General features: G+C 37.4%; 1 protein-coding gene across 3 annotated transcripts in view; it reads left to right on the top strand.

Annotated features, from left to right (window-relative positions):
- The window catches only part of RBM46 (RNA binding motif protein 46), a 37,355-nt gene extending 20,614 nt beyond the window's left edge, over positions 1 to 16,741 (top strand). The window contains exons 1-6 of one of the 3 annotated variants that reach the window (XM_088164407.1): positions 229 to 362; positions 2,552 to 2,713; positions 6,375 to 6,842; positions 8,020 to 8,802; positions 12,852 to 12,911; positions 14,132 to 16,741. In XM_088164407.1, the coding sequence (XP_088020533.1) occupies positions 332 to 362; positions 2,552 to 2,713; positions 6,375 to 6,842; positions 8,020 to 8,802; positions 12,852 to 12,911; positions 14,132 to 14,157 (1,530 nt within the window). In that variant the 5' untranslated portion in view covers positions 229 to 331 and the 3' untranslated portion in view covers positions 14,158 to 16,741. Of the gene's footprint in view, positions 1 to 228; positions 363 to 2,551; positions 2,714 to 6,374; positions 6,843 to 8,019; positions 8,803 to 12,851; positions 12,912 to 14,131 lie in introns of those variants that run through there. The other 2 variants (XM_014890339.2, XM_088164408.1) reach the window with 2 other exon arrangements.
- The last annotated feature ends 7,310 nt before the right edge of the window (positions 16,742 to 24,051 follow it).

Here is a 24,051-nt window from a genome sequence, read left to right as displayed (position 1 = left end):
CGCCGCGTGTCCGCCGTGAGGGCGGGAGCAGCGCGCGCCCTCCCAACGGCGGCGGCGGCGGCTGCGGCGCGCGCGCGCCGAACACGCCCGCTTCGCCCAACCGTCGCTCGCTTTAAAGTGCGCTCGCGTGCCCGGCACGCTTGCCCCGTTGCGATTGGCTGGCGCGGCTGTCAATTGTGTCCGTGCCCACCCTCCGCGCCCGCTGAGTGGCCGGGCGGGTGGAGAGCGAGGGAAAGCTGTGGCCGCGGGGCCGGGCGCATGAAGCGCTGACAGTGCCGGCAGCGAGGCAGCGCTCTGTGGCGTTCAGCTGCCGAAGGGACAGCAGGGAGTCATGCCGTGGCCTCGTCTGCCTGGGGATAGTGGTGGGTTCGGGTCCTTGCCGTGCCATGGGGAAAGGCACGCGATGACGGATGAAGCGGTGTGGAGAAAGGGGCCTTGATGTGCGAGTCGGCGGGAGTAGCGCGGGGAGATGCTGGGGGTTTTGAATTTATTCTCTTCCCTTACTGTCCCACATGCAGTCGTGCCTCCTCGCGTCAGTGGCCCGGAGCGTGCCCGAGGTTGGCTTCCTTCCTGCATGGGCTTCTTGTAGCTCTTCAGGGCCGCTTCGACCCCTTTGAGCTCCTGCGGTGCCAGTCTGGTGCCCGCTTACTGCCCTTACAGCTAAGGACGTTCTGGCCCGGGTGTTTGAACTCACCGAGACAAAGGGAAAATAAATCACAGTTTCACTGTGATCTCCATACCTTATTAGGCCTGAAGCTGCCGGAAGATTTTCTAATTACGGAATCACTGTGCACCTTGTAGGCTGTGAAACACAGTAAGTGTAATTCACTTGCTGAAAGGACATGGGCCACCATTTCTAGCAGGTGGGAGCCATGCTGTTTCTGCTCGTGCCTTTCGGGGATTTTTTTTTTTTTTTAATGCTTCTACCCTGCTGTTTTCTGGAATCTCCTTTTGATGAAGCTGGAGTTTTGTTTAAAATTTGACTTTTTTAGTGCCGTGTGTCAGATATAATTTAAACTTCTTGAGAATGGTTGCTTGCATGGATTCCTGCCCCAAAATGGATACTGGCTTGATGAAAAGACAAAAAATAAAATCCCCACCAACAGTCTTCTTTTTTTCCTGGGGTGGTAAAGATTGCTGTTAACACTATCCCAATTAAAGGATTTGTGGAGTCTGTTAGAATGTCATGTTATGGCTGTTGTGAAAAAATGCACTTAGAAATAATAATAATAATTACATTGATTCAAAACGCATTTGAAATTACAAAGCTGGGGCAGGAGTGGGGGATTAAGCTGCAGCCCCACCTCAGAATAGTAATATCATTGCATAACATCCATTAATGTAGTAGGGGAACAGGCACTTAATCACCCCATAAATTTTGTCTGGAATATATTAAAAAACTTTAGTTTTGTTCAGCAAATAATAGTAGGTCGTCAGGAAACATTTATGTGGACTTTAAGTTGTTGTTAAATGTTTCTCTTCTAAAAAGTAAGCTGCTGATATCTCAAAACATTGTCTTTTGAAGCCTGAGCCTGAAGATGAAGAAAGCTGAAAATATAAGGGGCATTGGTGATGAATTTTGGGCAGCATTTCTCGAGAAGAAGTGGCATAGCACTTAGAAATGGCATTTGGACAAAGGTTGATGTGATGAAAAAGATTGCTTGCTTAAGCAGACCTTAAGGGCAGAAAATCTTGGGAAAATAATAAATAAATTGGAGAAGGAAAAAGAGACAATGAAAAAAAATCTGACTTGAGATTTTTTTAGTAGCTTGTCTAGTAAAATCGGTCATTGCCAAGTGGTGTGATTGTTTTCTGTCACCTGCGTGACAGAAACCTAAAGCTGTTGGGTGAGATCTTGGCATGCCAGAGAAATAGGAGATAGGGCAGCATCAACCATATTGATAAGGTTTTGTTTTTGAAATTGTGAAAACGGATAAAGCCATTAAAATAGGGATCCCAGAGGCTGGATTATTTCAAACCCTTTGTTTTGCCAGATAGTTCTGCCTAATTTTATTTTATATTGGTATTAATTAAATTATTTATATTCATGAGTTCTTTGATTTCTTTATAGTAACTGGGCATGGACTTAAGGTGTTCCTTCAATATTTCAGTACTAAATGTAATTTTGAAATAATTGGTGTTCTTATAAAATGTAGTAATAAGAAAATGGAACTTGCCACTTTGAGTAACTTATTGGTCCCTTACACAACTGTGGTGACATAGTTTATGAAACAATTCATTCTTCTACTTGAAGGGCAGCATTCTTAAAAATAGTTGTGCTACTCATGTTGTGGTAGCGTTTAGGAGAGTTCGAATGTAGATTATGTAGTTGCTGGGTAAAGTTCGAGATTATCCCAGCTGCTCAACAATGATCTGAAAGCAAGTACATAGGTGATAGTGATTGGATGTAGGATTGAAGCTTCATGCTAGACAAAGTTGCAGTAAATAGGCAAGTATAGTCTCAGCGGTTTTTCTGTATTTGGGTAGCTTCTGTATGCACATAACAATTTAGAATTTGCTGAATTGGAATATTTGTGATATTCTTTTGAAGCTGTTGCAGATATGCATGAGGAGAATAAATCTGCAGCAAATGGCTGTGGCAAAATCCGAAGTGGTGCTCAAAATGGAGCTGCTTTACTTGCCCTAATGGAGAAGACTGGATATAGCATGGTTCAGCAAAATGGGCAAAGAAAATTTGGTGGTCCTCCACCAGGTAAGCATTTCTTTTGAAATTTCTTTTGAGACTGAAAATTGGTGTAGCCCATGTTGTGTATTTTGACAGTGGCCAGTAGTAGAAGCTTAAGGGAACAGTGTAAGAAACACAGCACGGATGAGGAGGGTCCTGATGTATTTTACAGTTTCCAGCAGTTTAAGATCTCTTGAGCTAGACTGTTGAACATTTGCCTTTGGTGAACTTAAAAAGTTACAGTTTTAAAACCAGCTAAAATTGACAAGCAGCAGAACAAATGTGGATCTCATAAATCCAAGTGTGTTCCATATGACTGAGAACACACTTCAAAACATTTCGGGACACAGAAGAGAAAAACAAGTTGGTGATAGAGGCATAACCTAGTTAGTGTCTTCTCTTACCCCTTATCACTTGCATTGGCCGAAGCTTGTTAAATTTTTTTTACGAACTATTGTTCCCTAAGAGAGCACCAGTGAAAGTTAATTCATTTAGTTTTCAGAGTTGACGATAAAATATTTCTTTTATTTTGAAGAATTTTTCCAGTATTGTTGACATTAGCAGTGTAAAAGAATTTTGCTACTAAGCCTGGTTGTATGACATGGAATACTCTTTCTGAAAAGGATTATGCACTTAGACAAGCAGAAAGAAGGAAAGTTCTTTGTGCTGCTCTTTCAGTTCATTCTCACCTTTAATCCCATGTCTTTAAAAGTTATGCTAATGAGCATGAACTTTATTTACTCATTGCTATATGTAGTTTAAGTTAGAGCTGCATCAGAATTATTTCTCTGGAAGTTTTTCTGTCTTAAATTTTGTCTGTACTTTTACTAAGCCTACTGTTACTAAGTCTATGTGAAATAGCAAAAGGAAGCCCTGTGAAGCTATCTTGAAAATAGCACTGGAAAATGAACTGCAGGGCATCGCTAGCTTCAGCCTGTTCTTAAATTATTATACGTTTTTTACATAATAATGTCTTTTAAGTAGAATGTTAGACAGTATTAAGAATGTTTGTTTAGCAACGGTAGATTTATTAATATTTTCTGAAACTAGATGGGTTTGACAAGGTACCTCTTCCATCAGTTTGTTCACTGACATTAGGTATATATCTTTCCTTCAAATCTTCTTGTATTTTCATAGGACATTGAAAATGCTTTTTTTTTTTAGGTTGGAAATTACCCTAAGTTTACTATATAAATGGCTCTAGGCCAGGTGAGACTTAAATGTTTGAGGTGGCTTGTAAGAAACTACAATAGCTTTATAAATTCAGGGTTTCACTATGAATTTTGCTTGTTTAAGATGTGATTTGTATAAGCTTTTGTGGCTGTCAAAGGATAGTCTCACTGTCAGGTCTGTTCTCAGCAGATGTGGCTGAAAATTGCCCTAAAAAATTGCAGGTTTTTACCTGGGACAGTTCTTGTTTAGTGTATGCCACTTGTGAAAAACATAGCTGTCCAGTGTTTAAAAAAAGAAAACATGAAAGTGAATTTTCATAGTTTTATGTCTCCTGCCATCTAAGCAGTGGACCCAGTGATGTCACTAGGCATGTAAGTCGTTAGAATTACGTGGAAGTTTAAGATAGCATGGACACTAACAGTGGGAGGATTATGGCTAATGTTGATTGAATTGCTGCAAAGATAGGAGTCTCATTTTCTGTCGTCCAGCAGTGAATCAAGAACCCAGTCAAGGAAGCTCTCTGGTTAGCTACTTGGGAAATACTTTTGACTAACTTTCCGTGTTTACTCTGCTAAGTATGTGTCCCTCATTGGCAAATGTGGCACAGACCAGTGTTCTTTAGGTCAGGAGTCCGAGGCTAATTCCACTTGGCGGTAATGTGCCGTATTGCTGAGTAAGTATGCAGCTTTAAAATGAGGAGGAGGGACTTTCGTGTGATAAATGGCTTTTCCTTACTGAGAATCTTACTTTTACTTACTGTTCAGTCAGTTACTGGGCTGAGAAGGATGGCAAACATTTGTCTAGTTAATAAATAAATAAATAAAGCTTTTCAATTTATTTCATGACTCCTGCACAATTTTTCCTTGACTGAGCTGTGCAGTTGCCTTTGTCTTTGGAGCTTCTAAACGATGTACAGTTGGTTTATTATTTTTATGTGGGAAGGGACTGGCATGATGTGATGGCAGTACTATCCTGCAAATGGTGTTAGCTACTATGTCCAGTCAGACCTCAGCTGAAGTGGTCAGAGATGTTTATAAAGGTGAAAATGATAAAAATGGGAAATGCTGTGCAGAACAGAGCCAAGCTTTTTCCTAGCTAAGTCATGGCAGTGTGACTCCAAATGCATGTCAATTCTGATGCCTTGGTAGCTTCCCTGTGTGTCATTCTGCCAGGGTTAGTGTACAGTTTATAGATGAAAAATGATTCCGTGAGATGGCAAAAATCTCTCAGTACTGTTAATTTTTTTCACAAGTAAATTACAGCCTCGCTGACAATACATTAAGGAAAAAGTGTTCATTACAAAATCATCTAAATATAATTTATTCTGAACTTCAAACCAAAGTACACTATTTAATTATCTTTTTGTCTTAACTTGTCAAGAATAATTCTTTTTTCACCTTGCCTTGTTATGGCTTGTCATTTCATACTAGTATTTACTAAGTTTTGTGTTGGTTTTTTCTACCATCTTTGTACTCCTTGCTTTTTTCTCCTCTAGAAAACCTCTCTTGCCAAAAACTTTAGAAGAAGATTTTAGTCATGAGTGTCTGCCTTTGAACTTTCTACCTGAGTTGTTTGTCTAATTTAAAAAAAGAAATAAAGCCAAACTTTTTTAAAAAATATTTTTTTATTATTTTGTGAAAGTGGAGTGCCATATTTGAAGACCATAACTCCATAGTATTAAATACATAAATATGACTTTACGTTACCTGTTGAACATATCTTTCAGTATATATGGGGAGAGAAATAAAAGAATGTTTGAATGTCATTAAGGCTTAAGGAGAGAAGCATAGGTTTTCTTTAGCTTTCAGATGTCACCCAACGACTGACTTGTTCTGTGGGGTTTTTTTTACCTCTTTTTTTTCTACCATCCACTACTGCCTGTGAAAACTGTGGTCTGTTTTTAGGGTAAAGTGTTCCATTTTTTTGGCTGTTGCAGAAAGTTTGGCTCTGTATCCTACTTTGCTTAGGGAGTCCTATTATATTGGATGAATGAAGGTGGAAGCAAAATATTTGGACTTTTTGAATGATGTCAAGGAAAAAAGTGCTGCACTGGGGACCATTTTACCAAAATTTATAAAAATATGGGCAAGAAGCCCAGAGAAACATTTTGTAACTTTAAAGCATTGTAGTAGAAAATAAAACTGAAGTTCTTAACTAGGTATCTTTCTTAGGTATGTCAGTTTTATTAATAACTGAAATAAAATTCTAAGGGGCATAAAATAATTGAAATAGAGACTCTTGGTAAACCTGTTAGTGTTTTTGATAAACAGGTTGAGTATGTTGTCATACAGATTCCATTGGAAAAAAGCCCAGAAGATGGAATTGAAAGAAATGCAAACTGTGGGTTTCTGGCATTTTTAAAATTTTTGTTCAAACAGAAAAGAAATAAGAAGTAATAGAAGAGAGTGTGCTAGTTTTCAGTTGAGACCAAAACGCAAATAACTCCCACATTTGAACTGGGTGTGGGGGATATGTGCATTTGTACTAAGATTGCTACTGGACAATTTATTTTAAGGTTGGGAAGGTCCTCCACCACCTCGTGGATGTGAAGTTTTTGTGGGTAAGATTCCTCGTGATATGTATGAAGATGAACTAGTTCCTGTTTTCGAGAGAGCTGGGAAGATCTATGAGCTCAGACTGATGATGGAATTCAGTGGTGAGAACCGAGGGTATGCTTTTGTGATGTACACTACTAAAGAGGAAGCCCAGCTGGCCATCAAGATTCTTAATAATTATGAAATTCGTCCAGGGAAGTTTATTGGTGTCTGTGTAAGCTTGGACAACTGCAGACTGTTTATTGGAGCAATTCCTAAAGATAAGAAGAAAGAAGAAATACTGAATGAAATGAAAAAAGTTACGGAAGGAGTGGTGGATGTCATTGTTTATCCAAATGCCGCTGACAAAACTAAAAATCGTGGCTTTGCCTTTGTAGAATATGAATCTCACAGAGCAGCTGCAATGGCTAGAAGACGACTAATCCCAGGTAAAACTGTTTGTAATTAAACTGTGTTTTTATGGGAAGTATCTATTTCCATAATGTGGGGAGATGAGATGGTGGAGCCATCCCTGTTTTCCATTCTTTAAGATATTTTGAGAGTTAAAAAACTGCAGTATTACCTTTTGGCTAAGGATGATTTTGTTTTTTATGTTTTGTTGTTGTGGTTTTTTAACTTATTTTTTAAGAAGCTGTAATTTAAGTAGTTCTGAAAATTTAAAAATAGACATCAATTTTATGCAATTTAGCTATTTATGCCAATACGTATTTGCATGGGTACACATTCAGTTTTCATTTTCATGCACGAGGGTCTGCACTCAAATTCTCTTGAAAGTGATCTTAGAAAGGATAATGCCTTGAATGTGCCCAGTATGTTCTGTGGGTTGTCATGAGTGATGTTATTTTCATCACTATGAAATATGTGAATGTTTCATATTTAAAAATACCAAAAAGTAGATCTTTAATATTTTACTAGAAAATAATTTTGAAAGAAAAAGGAAATAATCCAAATAGGCAAAAGTATATACAATATACAAAATGCATAAAGGCATTATAATACTTATAATATGTATAATATATTCAACATGTAATTGTTATATTTTATATATATAATGTGTGTGTGTGTATGTATATGCAAAGTGGCAGGTGAAATACCTCCAGATCACTGAATGGGAAATAAACCAGTATGATATACAATACGATAGGTTGACATGAGTAACAAAGCAGGTTTGGTTTTGGATTTTTTCTTTTAGTTTGGGTTCTGGCATCTGCTACAAGAGAGAGTAAGGGTTGTGCTAGAGATACACATTCAGATTACTATTTCTTGGTGCTCCCCATGCTTTTTCAAGTGGTTATATTATTGAAGAGGCTGTATTTAGTAGCTAGTTATATAGATTACTTTTGGTCTCCTTTTGTGTGTGTGTATATGCATGTCACAAGTCTTTGGTTTTGACAGCTTATGGTGCTTAACGAATCCAAAGGTAGCAGAACACTTGCCATTTTTGCAGTCTCATTTAACAATTTCAAGTAACTTAAGTAGATGCAGGCAGCAAAACCCAGTTTCTTGTAGTATGCATCATGTTTTCTTTTTGTAGAGGTAGGTGATAAGAATGATTCTGCTTTCCTTTGCATGTTTCTTATTTTATGTAATGCTTCTTTGTTGTAGGTACGTTCCAGCCCTGGGGTCATACTATTCAAGTAGACTGGGCAGATCCTGAGAAAGTAGTTGATGAAGAAACTATGCAGAGAGTTAAAGTATTGTATGTGAGAAATTTAATGATATCTACTACAGAGGACAAAATTAAAGCTGAATTCAACAAGTTCAAGCCAGGAGTAGTTGAACGTGTAAAGAAGTTAAGGGATTATGCTTTTGTTCATTTTTTCCACCGTGAAGATGCAGTTGCTGCTATGTCTATAATGAACGGAAAGTGCATTGATGGAGCCAGTATTGAGGTAACACTGGCAAAGCCAGTTAACAAGGAAAGCTCTTGGAAGCAACATTTTAATGGTCAGATAAGTCCCAGTTCTGAAAATCTCTTAGGGTTTCCTAACAAAGAAGATGGTGCTCAAAAATCTTTGGGGAAACCAGCAAGTCTTGCAGTTCGTCTTAATGGTCAGCACAGTCCAGGGCCCCCCGAAGTTGAAAGAAGTACATACCCCATTTTTCCAGGAATAAAGCTTACTCCAATTAGCATGTATTCTTTAAAGCTGAGTCACTTCAGTTCTGCAGTAATGCATCTGGATTATTTTTGCCATAAAAATAGCTGGGCGCCCCCAGAATACTGCTTGTATTCAACCACAAGTCAGGATGGCAAAATACTTTTGGTGTACAAGGTGCTTATTTCTAGTATTGCAGATGATTCCCAGAGTTATTTCATGCCAGAAAAACTCTGTACAACAGTAGAAGATGCAAAGGAATTGGCAGCACAGTTCACACTCTTACATCTAGGTAAGCATAAACATTTTTGATTATATATGAAGAACTGAAGCTAGAAAAGTTACCTTTAAATTGTTCTTGGTATACATATCTTGGTGCATGTGTGTATTTTTATATAAAGACTTGGTTCTTGTGTCAGTTGTGTCTGGACCATCAGATGAGAGCACTGAGAAAACACTGTAAATATCTAAACAATCCATTGCCAGGGTCATTTTTGCTTACATTTATCTGTTGGAATGATGTATAAGGAAGAATTAGGTGGCACATAAATAACTTAGGTTTAAGGTCATCTGTGAGATAATTACAGTGCTGAAAATTCATTTGAAAATCTGTGTTCTGGCATCTTCATTCATGTATGTTGCATTTTTAAAAATCAGAATGCAATTACTAGAAGAGGAAAGTTTTTATGTTATAAAACTGGGGAAGGGTTGGGTTTTTTCCCTCACCTGTTCTAATGTTGGTGAGCTGGGAAAGTGATTGCAGTACACTGTTAAAATACTGTTGCCATTCTTCTTTTCCTAATGCTGCTACTTAGCACATGTTCTGGAAGTCTCTTGAGATGTATGTGGGCTGTGGTGAGATTTCTCCTTTGGATGAGTTCATAGCCAACTTATTTCAGGCTTGACTATGATGCTTTTTTTTGAAATCCATGACTAAAATGTAATCAAGCTTTTTCTTCTTGCTTACATTCTTTCTTCTTGGGTTTGGATTTGGCATGGGCAAAAGGTCTTAGAGGAAGAGGAACCTCTGAAGCACATAGCCTTATACATTGTCTCCACTTCAGCAATGGTGTACTTGGTTTACATTAGTGGGCCACCTGCAGAAGGTGGTGCCTTCAGATGGCCAAAGTGATTTTGAATAATAAATGGCTAAGTATCTGTGCCTTGTTTTGTACATACAGCATTTGACTAGTTGAGTGTCTGTTACCATATTTTTCTAGCTAGGAAAATTAAGGCCACACATTTATAACCCATGTAATCCTGAACACAGAAGATAAAAAGGATACTAAACTCAAAATAACGTGAGGCACTCCTTAAAAGAAGAATAAAGACAGTTGCAGGTTTTATGCTTTACCATGTATACCTGCCCAGTTTGCTTCTTTTGTTACCTAAAGTTATTTTCTCTCCTGAACTTCTCTTGGAAAGAATCAAGGAAACAATTAAAATTAGATTGAGTGATTATTTACAGCTGTGGGCAAATCCTGATAGCAGACTATTTAAAAAAATAAAGTTTGTGTTGAGATTTTTATCTCCTCAGTTATAATTACAAGTGCTATAGGAGAAAGGTTTTAAAGGGAATTTAAATTAATAAGTTCTTTAATTAAAGTTCTCTAAAACTTTTTAGCACTTGATTGGGCCATACAATCCCAGTTAATGTGAATTGCTATTTAGCAGAATTCCCAAATACCAGGTTTGTTTTTTGACAGCTGTCTACCTAATGGCCTAGTGCTAGTAATGCTGTCTTATTTTTGAATAATGGGTTGGTTTTTTTTCTTTTGATGGTCTCTGTCCATTCTGTTTTGTGAGGATTTGGACTTGCAAAGAGCATACAGAGCCCTGATTTGAAGTAAACATACAAGGCTGACTTTTGAAAGATATGCGTCTTTCATAGTGATTAAAAACCCCCTTTTTTTGTTGGCATTTTTGTGATGCTGAAACATCACAAGGAGTCTAAAAACACAATTTATTTCTCCTATCTAATCTAAAGAAGATGTTTCTGTTCCAATTTAATATATATTCTGTGTTGAAAGAAATATCTGCAGATAAAGAAGAGTTGCTAAATGTGACAATCCTTCCTTCCCATGGAAGTGTTGAGTGAGTTGACGTGTTGAAGGATGCTGATGCTTCTGATGGATGTGTGGGTTGTGTTTTTTCTTTGGGTTTTGGGGGTTTTATCTGTTTGGGGTTTTTTTGATAACTAGCAGTGATTTGGGAAAAGTCTGAGTGTGTTTCCTGGAAGCAACTTACTATAAACATGAGTGTACAAAGATGACATAGGGACTAATTCTTTATGGTAAATAACTTCTCTTTCAGGAACCTAATTTTTTGGCCACTTAATTTTTGATGACGTGTACAGCTTGGGTTTTGTTGTTTTTTTTTCTTTTTAAAGCATATAACTAGTCTAAGGTATGTAAATGGGAACGGGGAACTTTGATTAATAATCTTAAGGCATTCTGGCGTCTTTCGCTTTTTTGTTTTGTGGTATGTGTTTCTGTATTTACTTTCACACATTACAGAATACTTGGATTTTACACAAGTTTAGGTAGTACTGGTACACAGCAGTCCTGAGCAGACAGCAGTACAACAACTAGCCACTTGGTGTCTCCTGAATATTTTGAAAATGGTAGTTCTTAGAAAACACAGAAAACCAAGATGTCAGGGAAAGATTTAATAGGCTATATTTTAATGTTACTAGATAAATCACCAACAGATCAAGGGAGTGATAACACTCAGGCTTAGCTAAACGTGTGAAAATCACATGTCTGGGTGTCCATTTGTGAGAAGGAAAGCAGAGCTGCATGTTGAAATCTCAGAAGATAAATGTTTTCAGGGAGAGGAGTGGGGGGATAGGGAACAGAATAGGGAAACACCTGAATGTCTTGTAGAAGGCTTAATACCTCTACCATTATTTTGAATCACATTTCTGCACAGTAAGTCTGAGCCTTCAGGAGTTACACAACACCCTAATGTCAGTCACAAAATCGTGCTTGGCTATTAGATGTTGTATCCAGTTAGTAGAACATGTAAGTCTTCCTACTCTTGCCTGTGCTGGGGTCTGGTTAACTGTGAGGGAGCTCCAGTTCAGAGCCTGTATAGTTTTGTAATTAGCACACACTTGATATTCCACCTGTGGTCCAGAAACAGTCTTAGTGCAGAGTCAATCCCAAAATAGAAGGTGTTGTTATCATTCAGATCCTTTGCATCAGTAATGAAGGTTTGTAGCTTGTGGAGTTAAACTGGCTCATCCCCATGTCTTCAAAGTAAAGGCAGAAGAAAACGTGAAATTGCATAGATATGTTCTGAATTGCTGGAGAACTCCCACCTCCCTTTCTTTGATAAGGGTAAACATGTGGAGCCTGGAAAAGCAGAGCCTTCTTTTAAAAACTCTTTTTTGATTGGTCTGTTGGTTTGTTTTCACTTGCCGCTGGTGGAATTCCACTGATTTAAGGAAATACCAGAACATGTCAGAACCTATTTCCAGTCTTTAAGATAATGAGTCCTGGGAAATTCTCTCCCTACTGAGTTTGACTTAAGGGTAATGGGGAAAAATGGGAGAAGTTTCAGTAAAGGTTCCTGTTTCAGAGATATGCCAGGTTTTAAATGGGTGTTCCACTATAGGGTGGTTGTTGTGCTTTCATACATGCTATTTCATGTTACACCTCCCTGAGACACAATTTATGAAATTATTTTTCTAGTAGAAGAGAATATTTTAAAGTATTTATAAGAAAAATATACTGATAAATCTTCAAGAAAAAATCTTTTAATAACTAACTATAGAAGATAAATAATAGTTTCCTTCCAGTTCCCCATATATAAGTTTTATAGTAAATGCTACTTAAATAGGTGGAGCAGGCATTGTATCTTACTACTATGAATTCACTTGTTTAAGCATTGTAAATACTGCATGCAGTAGCAATTTACAAGTCACAGATAAAACTTCTACAAGCTAGTTCAAGACTCTGTATTTAGCATCTTTGTCTCAGAACAAATGTATCTGCAGTTTGCTGTTTGAGATTTTGGGCATCAAGCCTAAATGTCAAGTGAGATGGTTTTCATTTTTGTTGTAGGAATTTTCTTTACTTAAACATTGCCTTGGTTTGCTTTATCAGAGTTAATTATATTGCTCTTGGAATAGTCAACAGCCACAAATGAGATGTTTGAAAAAAAATACAGAAATTGCTGGCTTTGTTCAGTAAACACAGATGATAAGTGGTAATTCATGGTTTGGGGGTTTTTAGTGATCTTTAGAAAGGCTCAGAATGTAGTATAAGAAGTTTTTTAACAGTTATGAAGTCTGAAATATTTATCAGATGATTTACACATAATTGGTTTTTCTTATAGCCCCCGAGCAAGCTTATATAACGCTGCTATCCCTGAATGCAGCATGGTGGGATAGTAAAGGTAAGCCTCTCAGGATCGTTCATTGCAGCTTTTTGCCCTCTCAAAGACATTGTCTTAGCTGCACTGTTTGTTAGAGAAGTTGTACTTTCCTCACAGACACAGCTCTAAGAAGGCTTGTACAGATTCTCTGTTGCTTTTTTCCAAAGGAGACCATACCATTACTGCCCTGTGCATGCTGATGGATCACACAGTCTGACGTTCTTGCTGGTTATACAACACAAAGGAGGGTTATGGTTTTGACTTCTAAATTGACTCTGAGTGATTTTTCAGTCATTTCTTAACTATTTGCCTTTCTAGCTTGGGTTTAAATTTATGTACAGGAGTGGGAGCTCTTCACTTCTGAGGCCTCACTTTTTTTTTTATTTTTTTTCACGGCTTGAGAATGATTTTGTAAGCTTACAAGGTGGTTTGAAAATGGCATTAAATCCATGCTCAGTGTTAACTTTACTGCTGGAAGCTTCTAATCTCAGGCACACAGAATATTTCCCAAAGATTCAGTTATTTTTCAGCTGCTGCTAACAAACAAATTCGTAAATCTTGGCCTATGGAAGAGAACTTGGAAAAGAATAAGTAGGACAGATATAACAGTGTTGGACTATATTTATCTGTGAAATAAGATGTCTGACTTCTGTAGAGTCAGTCCTTCAAAACAGGATATAATGAACATGTTTTTTTCTACTCTGCTGATGATCACAATGAAGTTGGGTTTTGTCTATGCAGTGTACATGAGGCAGAGCTTGCTGCTTAGTTGAGTGTAGACTCTGATCTAAAGTGTTAAATATGCAATATGAATGACAGTTGCAAGGATATGTATAATGTATGTAGCTAATACAGCTCGGAAAAATGATCTGATATGGTCTTGAGGATTGTCTGCATTCATATTTTGTGTTCAGTGAAGGTGAAACAAAGGGTTATTACGAAATTCAGTTAAAAGTGTGTGTGTGTGTGCATCTATCTGATGAGAAAATGCGCTGAGTACTGAAGAGTGGGGTCTCTTAAAACTATAAGGCTCTTAGAAAAAAACCCTTTGAGAAGCTGACTAAACATTTTCTTAATTATTTTGAGTTACTGCTGCAGAGGAAGGGGGAGAATGCAACATTGTCATAAGACTGTGAATGCTTTTGTTACACCATTATCTTAAGTCCATCTTGAAATGGATAATGCAGTATAGTTGCTGAAATTAAAGTCTCTTTCCTCTCCCTCTCCCTTTCTTTCCACAGCCAACTGTACACCCTACTTGGTTTGAATATCTCTGAAGAAGAGGAGTTTGGAATTTATTGCTTTGGATCTTGTAATGAAAAGAGCAGCCTACTGATATATAATTACTGGAAACTCACACTCCATGTTTATTGATGAATAATTTTTAAAAGCGTGAATATTAAGCATTTAAATTTAAAGATTAATGAAATTGAATGTTAAATTGTTTTGGTTAGTTTGATTAAATTTGAGTTTTAAGATATAATTTGTTTAAAAGATTTTTATTACCTGTAATAGTCTATACAACAAGTAATTTATATTTAGTGTTGAAACAATTTACCACAATTCCTATTCTTGTATTTTTACACAGAATTTTTTTGGCTTCTATGGCACATAATAAATCTTAAATGTTAAAAAAGCCCACCAGCAAAACAATAAACATCATTCTGGCAACCTTGCCTTTTCATACATAAACATGCATAATATGAAACTTAAATACCATCCTCAAGTTTGCTTCCATTAACTTGATGCAAAATTTTATAGGAAGAACATGTCCAATAAAATTTTTGCTTCTGGTATAGCAGTACATCAATGGAAAACTGGTATTTTGAAGGACTTTACATAGTACCATCAGGGTACATCGCTGTAGTCATAACACTGAGGCTCAATACCTTAATTAATTCTTTGAGGCAAAAACAGGCAAAAAAAATCTCGACAGATACAGATTACACGTACTTTTATGTAGCTCACTAGGTTGTATTTCCTCTTGTTAGCACCTCTCTGTTGGGACGTATGTGCTTTCATATTCATAAAGATCTTGCTTTTATCCAGGCTTTCCCTTGAAACCAGCACCTGTGCTTGCCTGTAGTAGCCATGTGGAACAGCAGCTTGCTCACTTTCTAATCAGGCCGTGTTCTTCTTAAAAACATTGTTTAGCATTGAACTGAAAATAGTTTTTAATTTTTAAAATCAGATGTATGTAATTAATTTTGAGTGAGCCATCTTTATTTTTACTGTGATGATTTGGCATTTCTCAGTCAAGTCCTTTATTTATTGAACGACAAAAGAAAAACAATTTTTTTTTACCTTCTTAACAATCTGAAACTAATACTGTAGACCATTCTTTTGGAATTTTATACATAGTTTCAGTTAATTGACAACGAGTGGTCCAAGTGGTTAAAATATCTGAGGGCCTCACCTATGCAAGTACAGTTTGTAAGCTGTTGTATCTGAAAATTGTTTCTCAGAAAGGAATATTATGTAGACAGAAAACAATGCAATGGAAAGATTTCAAGTTGAATAATTTTTCTTAAAAGCAATCAACCGTTGTGGTCCACTATGTATTTTGGTTCAGTGTATTTCATCACCATATTAAATTGTCCTTTTTGCTGGTAATTTAGGTGCAGTTATAGCAGTTTCATTTTATTTGCATTTGATATTAGCTACGTAATAATTCTTTTACATGTTGCAATTTCTAATGTTGAAATAATGAGTTTGACTTCTGTACATGAATTAACATTTATATTAAATTTATGCTGTTCATATTTGATGTGTGTAAAATAAAAATAAATTATTATTTTAGACATGGTACCTTCACAAACTTACTTGGCAGGATTCACTTTGCTTTCTGTAATAACAGGCTTTGGCCAGAGGCTCCAGTGCTTTGCTGAACAAAAGGAATAGTGATTAAGTGGCTGAGTGAAGCCTTGTAAAAAGAAAAACAATTCTTGAAAAGCAAGCTGGTTGATTAGCTTTTATTGCATGTGAAAGTTGTTAAAAGGTTAGGATTTCCTAAAAAACTCATGAGTAAAGGGGACAAGGAACTTGTTTGATCTGTGTTTAAACCAAGTGGTTCCTAAGGCCAAGACGAAAATCAGTATTTGTGATAGAATGATACAGTATAATGCTGATAAGATACAAGGTTGGTAATTTAAAAGTATTTTCCTGGCAGCCTGAGAATTCTAGTCTACAGACTGCTGAAAAAGCTTCATTTTGTTTTCAAGTGTCTTGATGCGTTTCTGATGGAAATCTGGAACAAGCAAACCTAGGTAAAATTGGTATTATTAACTGTTTATGGAAGCTGTGGGCCAAGGTGCACAACGCTTGCATAATATTACAGTGAATACCAGAAGAGCTACAAAAGGAGGTACTGCCCAGCACTGTAGAAAGCCAGGGAATTACATTTTTCAGGTGTGTAATTTCCTTCTTGATCAGATTTCCAACTGTTCTCATGTCTTTGAGGCAAAACAAACCCCCAAGCTAGCAAATCCCATCATTATTAACATGTGCATCTATCTTGGCAATTATTTCCGGTATTTCCAACATGTGTGACAGTACTAAACCAATATCAAGCATTTGAGCGTAATGAGTACTAGGCTGATGCCAGCCAAATACAACCCTCAGGCAGAATTTGTCTTTGTTCTGCAGCTAAGAACAGTAGTGCAAGGAATAAGCAGCTGAATCAGCAGTAGCATGCAATTGCTGTAATTCAGGCTTTTTGAAGTTTATTTAGACATCATTAGAAATCTCTCATCAGTGTGCAAAGTTGCAAGCCTATTTTTCATGCTTATAAAAATCTCACTGGAGCTTATTAACCTTTCGGAAAATAAACCACCCTGTATTTCTTCTGAAAACGTTGTGACAGAACACAGTGTTGCTTTTTTGTTGTTTTTATATTACTTTCGTATAACATAAAAAGTAAATTGGTCTATGACTCTGTTTTGTAACTGGTGTAGAAACTAAAAGACCCTCTGAAAATAGAGGTGAAAGAGAGTAGACTTTGGTGAAGTAAAGTTCTGTTACTTTGAGCTATACCCACTGCGTCAAAAACTTGCTCTAAATAAGAAAAGGAGGTCTTTATTCCTACCATTTTCATCTATTTGCCTTTTTTTTCCTCCTCCCTATATTATTATTACCTTGATTTTTCATGGGAAAGAAAAAATAAATTGGGATGGGGGAACCAAAACTACTTGTCATCCAAAGTTAGCATCTTATATAACAACAAACAAGAGTTAATAAAATAATGGAAATTTCTATTAAATATGAAATAATATCAAAGAGTAAGTCATCTGGAAGATACTAGGTTAATGCACACTCTTGAGGTAAAAGCAATCCCCAAGAAGTTGGTCTACGTCCTCTCAGCAATTTTTTGACAGCAGTTTCTCTGTATAACAAAGAATGATCAGTTTATCATCTCTTCACACTATTTAGTGTCCAGCTTAGTGGACAACCAGAGGAAAGAAAACAGGTAATGATCCAGCAGTCTCAAATACAGCTTTCATGCAGTTAGATCCTGAACATGCCCCAAACAGCCAGGAAAAGGGAAAGGCTTAAAGAAGTCATTGACAGCTCCTTTCTCTACAACCAGTTGTTCACCATACTAACAAGGAGCCCCCATAGGTAGAAATCGTCCCATGTTGACTGTGGTTAAACTCTTAAGAAACAGAAAGAGTAAAATGGCTTAATCACAGACTGCAACAGTAACACTTAACCTCCTTAGGAGCCAGGCCTATGCTGCAATGAAAGCAGCGCTCAAGGCTCCACGCTGGCACCTGCTATCAGGAATAGCACTAGGCACGCGGGATCCAGATGGGACAGGCCTTTTCCAAAAATACTGATTCTGCACAACTACCATGGAGAAGCATATAACAATCAAAATTCAACCACTGTCAAACGAGGTTGAATTTTTGGAATTCTAGAATGCAAATAGCCGCTCATGGGAATGGAAAGAAAAATCTTACCTACTGCTTGAAGGTGGGTGAAATTTCAAAAATTTTAAGAACACAAATTTCTTCCTTAAGATCCCACTTCAGGCTTTGAGCATTTTTTCTACACTGCCCGAGGCTGTGGCTGCTACAGCTTAAAGCTTCCTGCAGAGGGAAGTATTTACTATTACATGAAAACAAAATTCATGCAAATATTGGTCCCTGCAGCAGCCAGGCCTTTCTGTCTCTGCTCTACAGATTTGACAGCAAGGGAGGGGAAGAACAATTCTTCCCAACACCTTTTCACAGGCAGAATTTAGTATTTGCACCACATTCCTCGGGGAGATGAGAGTAGGAGGCTGGATTCAGACACATGAAGGAAGAGACCTTTAACTCTTCCCTACTCGCCCTTTTCTTTTAAATGTGATAAGGATCACTATTTTTACTAGGTACCTAATTTAACATTGGCAACTTCAGCGTAATTAAGGAAGAATAGCATCTCTTGGGAAAGTGTATCTGGGCTGAGGGCAGGAAGCTATCACAATCAATCTTCCAGGAATTAAGTAGTTCTGACTGAGATGGAGATGCTTCAGAAACTTCAATAGCGAAGAAGAGCTTGGGTGTAAGCAAAAAACAGCAAACCAACTCAGGATCCCTACAGGATGATGAGAGATTTGGAGGACCATACAAGAAGTGTCAAGTGCCAAATTCCAGTTATCTCTTCTTGAAGAAAACTGAATGTCTCATTATTCGTGGAATGCAAAATGTTTGGTTTTTAATGTGCTGTTTTTACGCCAAAGATAGAGAGGTAGGTCAGAAAATGATTAACAGCTCTTTTGTAGCACTAGCTTTGTAAGAGGGGTGTGGAGCAGCTTTCAGAGTTTTAGGGTGAAAACAACGATCATAGGAACAATGAAAAGGTTTGTTTTTTTTCTTTAAACTGGACAAAAATTTAAAAAAGACAACTCCCCCCTTCAAAAATCTCACCTTTGCTGTCTAAAGCAGCATTAATGAGAGAAAACTACCTGAACATTCTTTAATGCATATATTTTAATGAAACTTTCACTACATATTTTTCCTTTAAAAAACCATACAGTTTTCAGCTACCATGAAATCATTTATTTTATCCATTCATCCTAGTGAAGAATTTCAGCTAAAGAAGCAGTAGAAACAGACACATCACTCAGTTTGTCCAGCACTCCAAACACATCATCCCATTTCACATATGGCCTGGAGCAAGCCCAGTAAGAGCTGATGAAAGCACATCTTCTGGAAAGGCATCAAAGTCCACAACGCGTTGAATCTTGCAATATAAATTGGATCAGGGTGTCCTAACTTAAAACTGCAAAAGTACTTGATTTCTCCAGCATTCAGAGGGTATTTCCTAACCTCTTGATATCTACTCTGGTTTTGAGCTTAAGAAATTGTCCAAGCCATTACTTAGTACCAGTAGCTCTACATACTGGTAATAGCTATCAGTTGTATTTTCCTGACACAGTGAATAACTGTGAGTAACACTGGAGGGGGACTCCAGCAAGCCATGGAGCAGATGGAGTTCAACTCTATTTAGCTCTGGTGAAGCTGTGCAACCGAGTTCACAAGCTGGTTCTGGTGAGAGCTGGGTGTTAGCAGAGTTTGCTCCCGTGATTTTGATTTCTCTCACCTGAAAGAGGGATGTGGCCTGTAATTCACGGGACCTCAGGAGCTGAGCTGCTGGTGGAATCACTGCTCTCAAGTTTCTGAGAGGAATGAAGCCAAGTGCTCTCACTGGAAAGTTCAGGATAAATGTGGATACAGGCATTCACAGGACAGTATATCTGGCTGCCTGAGAAAGTAATCTGGACAAATATCTGTATTAAAAAGTCTAAGAATATTAAATATTTTCATCCTAATGAAGAATAGGAATTCTTTAAGAGCTAAGATATTGTCATTTGTGTAAAGAATTCTTATTTAGGCTCTTCTAATGATAGGGGGTAAGGGAGATGTAGTGCATGCTGTACCATTTAGGGCAGGCGTTTAGTGAGCCCTCAAATGCTTCTGTACACAGCTGGCCAATGGGTTAATGCTACAGTCTTAGGGAAGCTCAGCTTCCAGTTTTCTTCACTTATATTACAAACCCTGACAAAATCAAGCAGGCATGGCTGCTTTTAGGGCTGGTGTAAGGCTAGCAGAAGATTCCTGCTGTGGTAGAGAGTCTGCTGAATTTTGTTGTCCTACTCTAGAATTCTTTGCCAGAAAAATATGTTGCTCCATGTCATGGTGAATTTATGCCTGTTAAATCCATTTCAACTGCATGACATACTAGTATTCCATAATGGAAATAAGTCATTCTCTTGTATGTGGTATGATTTCCTTTTTTCTAAGCTATTCTTCTCTAAGTTTTCAGGAACCCACTGAGATAGGGAGATGTCAGACAATTCTGGATAGTGAAAGCCTTCAGTGCAGAGGACAACCTAATCAGATACCCCACAAGGTTTTAACAGCCTCATTATTTCATTATTACAAGCTAACTAGTAGACCAGTAGTAATTTAAAACTCTTTCTTTTTTTTTGCCAGCCAGAGGGAAAAGATTTATTTTTTATGTGTTCACATCCTAGCGTACTGTTTGTCAAACAGAAGTCAGAAGAGATAGGAGAGGCATCTAATCAAGGGAAAATATATGTACTAGCAGCCTGAAGAGGACAACCAATGTAACTCAAGGAAACTTCATGTTAGTATGGTGTTAAAAACTTCATCAATGATTTTTGGGAAACATTTTTAAAATTCCCCTTTAATTAATGTTTACTCATATTCGTGGTAGTTTAACAGTTAATTTTAAAAAAGAAACAACAGTTTGTTTTAATACAGTTTGTTTAAAATAAAGTACATGTTGCATGGGAGGGAGTTGCAGAGAATATGAGAAGAGTATGAATAAAGATCTAGAGTACCAGTAGGCATTTTTAATTGCTTTACACTGATAACTATTTTGTAACATTTGAAAAACTGTTAGATTATTAGGATTCATAATTCCAGGATAAGCAGATGTTTGACTATAAATGAGAATATCCTACCCGAACAATCTAAGTCAGTGTAGATAAGATTTGGATATATTACAGCTTCTGAAATTGAACTATGATCAGCTTTTTCACTATATTGCACTTTTTCTCTTTTTAACCTGATTTCCAAGAAGTTCACCAGGCTGAATCTCAGACTGCCTTTCTCATCATCTTTCTCTAAATTCTCCTCTCCTCATTGCTATTCATAATTTTGTGGGCCTTCCTTGGCATTTCTTCCCCCCTCAGATATTTTTCTGTGTCATAGATCCATTGAATACTTTGGGTCAGAAGGGACCTTTCAAAGGTCATGTAGTCCACCCTGCCCTGCAATGAGCAGGAACATCTTCAATTAGATCAGGTTACTCAGCACCCCATCCAGCCTGACCTTGATCCTTAATTTTCTTTCACAGTGGGCTTTAGTCTACTACTGTATTTAAGTGAAAACTATTTGATAGTTTTTCCTTTTCAACTGACATTATTTTTTTCTTTAAAAAGAAAACCAAACCCCAGCACAGTCCTCAAGCATATTTATTCTGATTCTTTTATTTAAATTAGCACCAACTTCTTTTAGTTACACTGTTTCATACCAAAATATTCTCTCATGTGTTTCCAGACTAACTCAAACAGACTATGTCCATCTTTAAGAGTGCTTTTGAGATAAGGTACCCAAATATCACTTGGAATATGAATTCAGCATCACTAGCATATGGGCTCCTGCCAGTTCTGCTGTGTCTGTTGCTTGTTATATTTTCTCATATCCTTGAGAGCCTGCAACAGAGCGCTGTTGGAAGCTTACATTACAAATTTCTGCAAAATATCAGATGTAATCTAGTTCTTTTCATGGTGAGTAATCATTTACAGATGTTGTTTTACAAATAGAGAGTTTAATGCATCTACCACTTCTCTAAGTCTTTGGCAAGTGGAAAAATGGTCCCATGTGATCTTTGCATATATTTTGTATTAATGTATGTTGTATACAGATACTGTGGTAGTTCAGTGTCTGTAGAATTATTTTAAGTGGGCAAACGATTAAGCACCAGATGAGCTTTCAGTGTTAATTATCTGGCCAGTTCTGGAAGGTATAAGGAGTGGATGGAGGAATGTGTAAAACAAACACAGGTGAAAGACAGCTAAAATCTCTACTGAAAATGAAGTAGGGGATTGCAAGAAGTTAGAAACAAAGTATAGAGGAAGTATATTAAAGTTCATCGTTAAACTGGTCTCCAGGTGGCAGAGGTATGTATATTGCATAAAAATCCCCAAAGTGAAGAACAGCTCTTGAAATGAGATTTCAAGCAGAAAGACACAGACCATCACATAAGTCCACATAAGTTTGCTAACCCAGAACACACCCTGTTTTCCACGATGTTCAGGTGAGCTGCTCTCTCTAAAAAGCTCTTACTGTACAATAGAAATCCCTTCTCCAGAGTACCATCTTGATGAAGGACTGTCAGACTTTAAAGAATTTGTATTAGAAAGAAATGGCCATTTAGTTTTATATTCTGAACTTTGCTCCTGTATAATCAGCCTCTAAGTGGTAATCAATTGAAGCTTTTGAAAAGCAGGTGCAGGGCTACTACAGTAGGGCAAGATCTTTCCTAGTTATGGAAGAAAGGAAGCTTAGTGGTAATTTCCCTTCCTTACACTGCAGATTTGCCTTCCATCCTGCAGAGCTTCACCTGCCTGAGTTGTCCCCACCACAGTGTAAATGCCTCTGCTGCTCTCTTGCTTAGCTCGGGCAAGAGCAGCAACACTCTCTAGCTCCATGCTATTTCACATCCATTCCTGCATAATGTCCAATTAGTCACAGCTGGATTTTATTTCTAATGAACAAATTGAGAATTCAATACACATTAAAACATGCATCTTTTTGCTTCTGTATTTTCATTCCTTTTTAGCTTCCAGTCTTCTTTTACATGCCTGATGCTTCCTGGTGCCCACAGGCCTTAGACTACCCAGACCTGGTTATGCATAGCCCTTGATGCACAGTGGAGTTCAGAGAACGGGGGAGAGAGGTTTCAAATATCTGACTACGGGACAGATAGAGTGTCAAGGAATTGGGATAATTCCAGATCCCCTGCTGAAAGACAAAACAGAGGGCCTGCAAAGCCCTTGCCAGCCCTCAAGGTAGATCAGCCTCTGTAATTGTTCTGCTAAGCAGTGGACATCCAAAAAGGTTGTGAACAAGCAAGACTTAAAGCAAGCACAAACCCAAATCAGAAATAAATATTTGGTACATTTATTTGTAAGACACATCTAAAATGCTGACTTAAATGAGAAAATAAATGCATTATTATATTAAGGACAAAGTGTCCTCAACCTGGAAATGTCATCAATGAGAAAAATTTAAGGTTGCGGGACAGACAGTAACATGATGTCTTGGCCTGAAAATATGAAAACGTTACTCCTGAGGAAAAATAATCCAAAAAAAAAGACCTTCATATATAGCTTGCAGAAAAGTATCAAAGGGGTAGTAGTTCTAGAGGAACTAGAGAAAAGATTATGAAAGCTAAGTATGAATATTTTCCTGAGCACTAATTTAATAAGAGATAAAGAGAGAATTCTACAACTATTTTTTCCAGTGGATACAAATCAAAATTTTGGAGAAGCAAAACTAAGACACTGATCTCTTATATCCCTTCAAAACATGAAAGCCAGTTCTTGAGTTGTATCTGGATCAGATTCTAATGTGTTGAGTAATTATCCTATAACATGGGAAAAAAACCCCAAGAAAACAGGCTTGCTTGTGACTTGTGTTAGGTTCTTCCAGAAATTTCTACTTGTTTTTTGTTTTGTTTTTAACTAGAGGTTTCACACCACGTGCTGACTTGTGCTGAAAAAGCACATTAGACCTCAGCTGGGAAGAATGTGAGTGCAAGCCTGACAGGGGAAAAGCCCTTTTTCTAGTTTTTCCAATCTACATAGCTTTCAAAATCTTGTTACCATTAAAGTGAATTTTTGATAGAACCACACTGTTCCTATCAAAAAAATCCTGTCAGAAATCATGGGAAAAAAGTCAGTAGCTCAAGCTAGGTTTTGAAGGACAGGACTAAAGGCAGCAGTTACGTCAGAAATGAAACATGGTATTGTAATGAGTTCTTGTACATGCAAGGTACCAGACTGAGAGCAATATGTAACAGTCATTACTCATATCAGCCAATAATGAAAGGATGACAAATGGCAATTTAAATTAGTGAGACAATG

Source organism: Sturnus vulgaris, chromosome 4, assembly GCF_052056855.1.
Source record: "Sturnus vulgaris isolate bStuVul1 chromosome 4, bStuVul1.hap1, whole genome shotgun sequence".
NCBI classification, from domain to species: Eukaryota; Metazoa; Chordata; class Aves; order Passeriformes; family Sturnidae; genus Sturnus; species Sturnus vulgaris.
The sequence above is the reverse complement of the archived record's forward strand: the minus strand, read 5'-3'. Positions and strand labels throughout refer to the sequence as shown.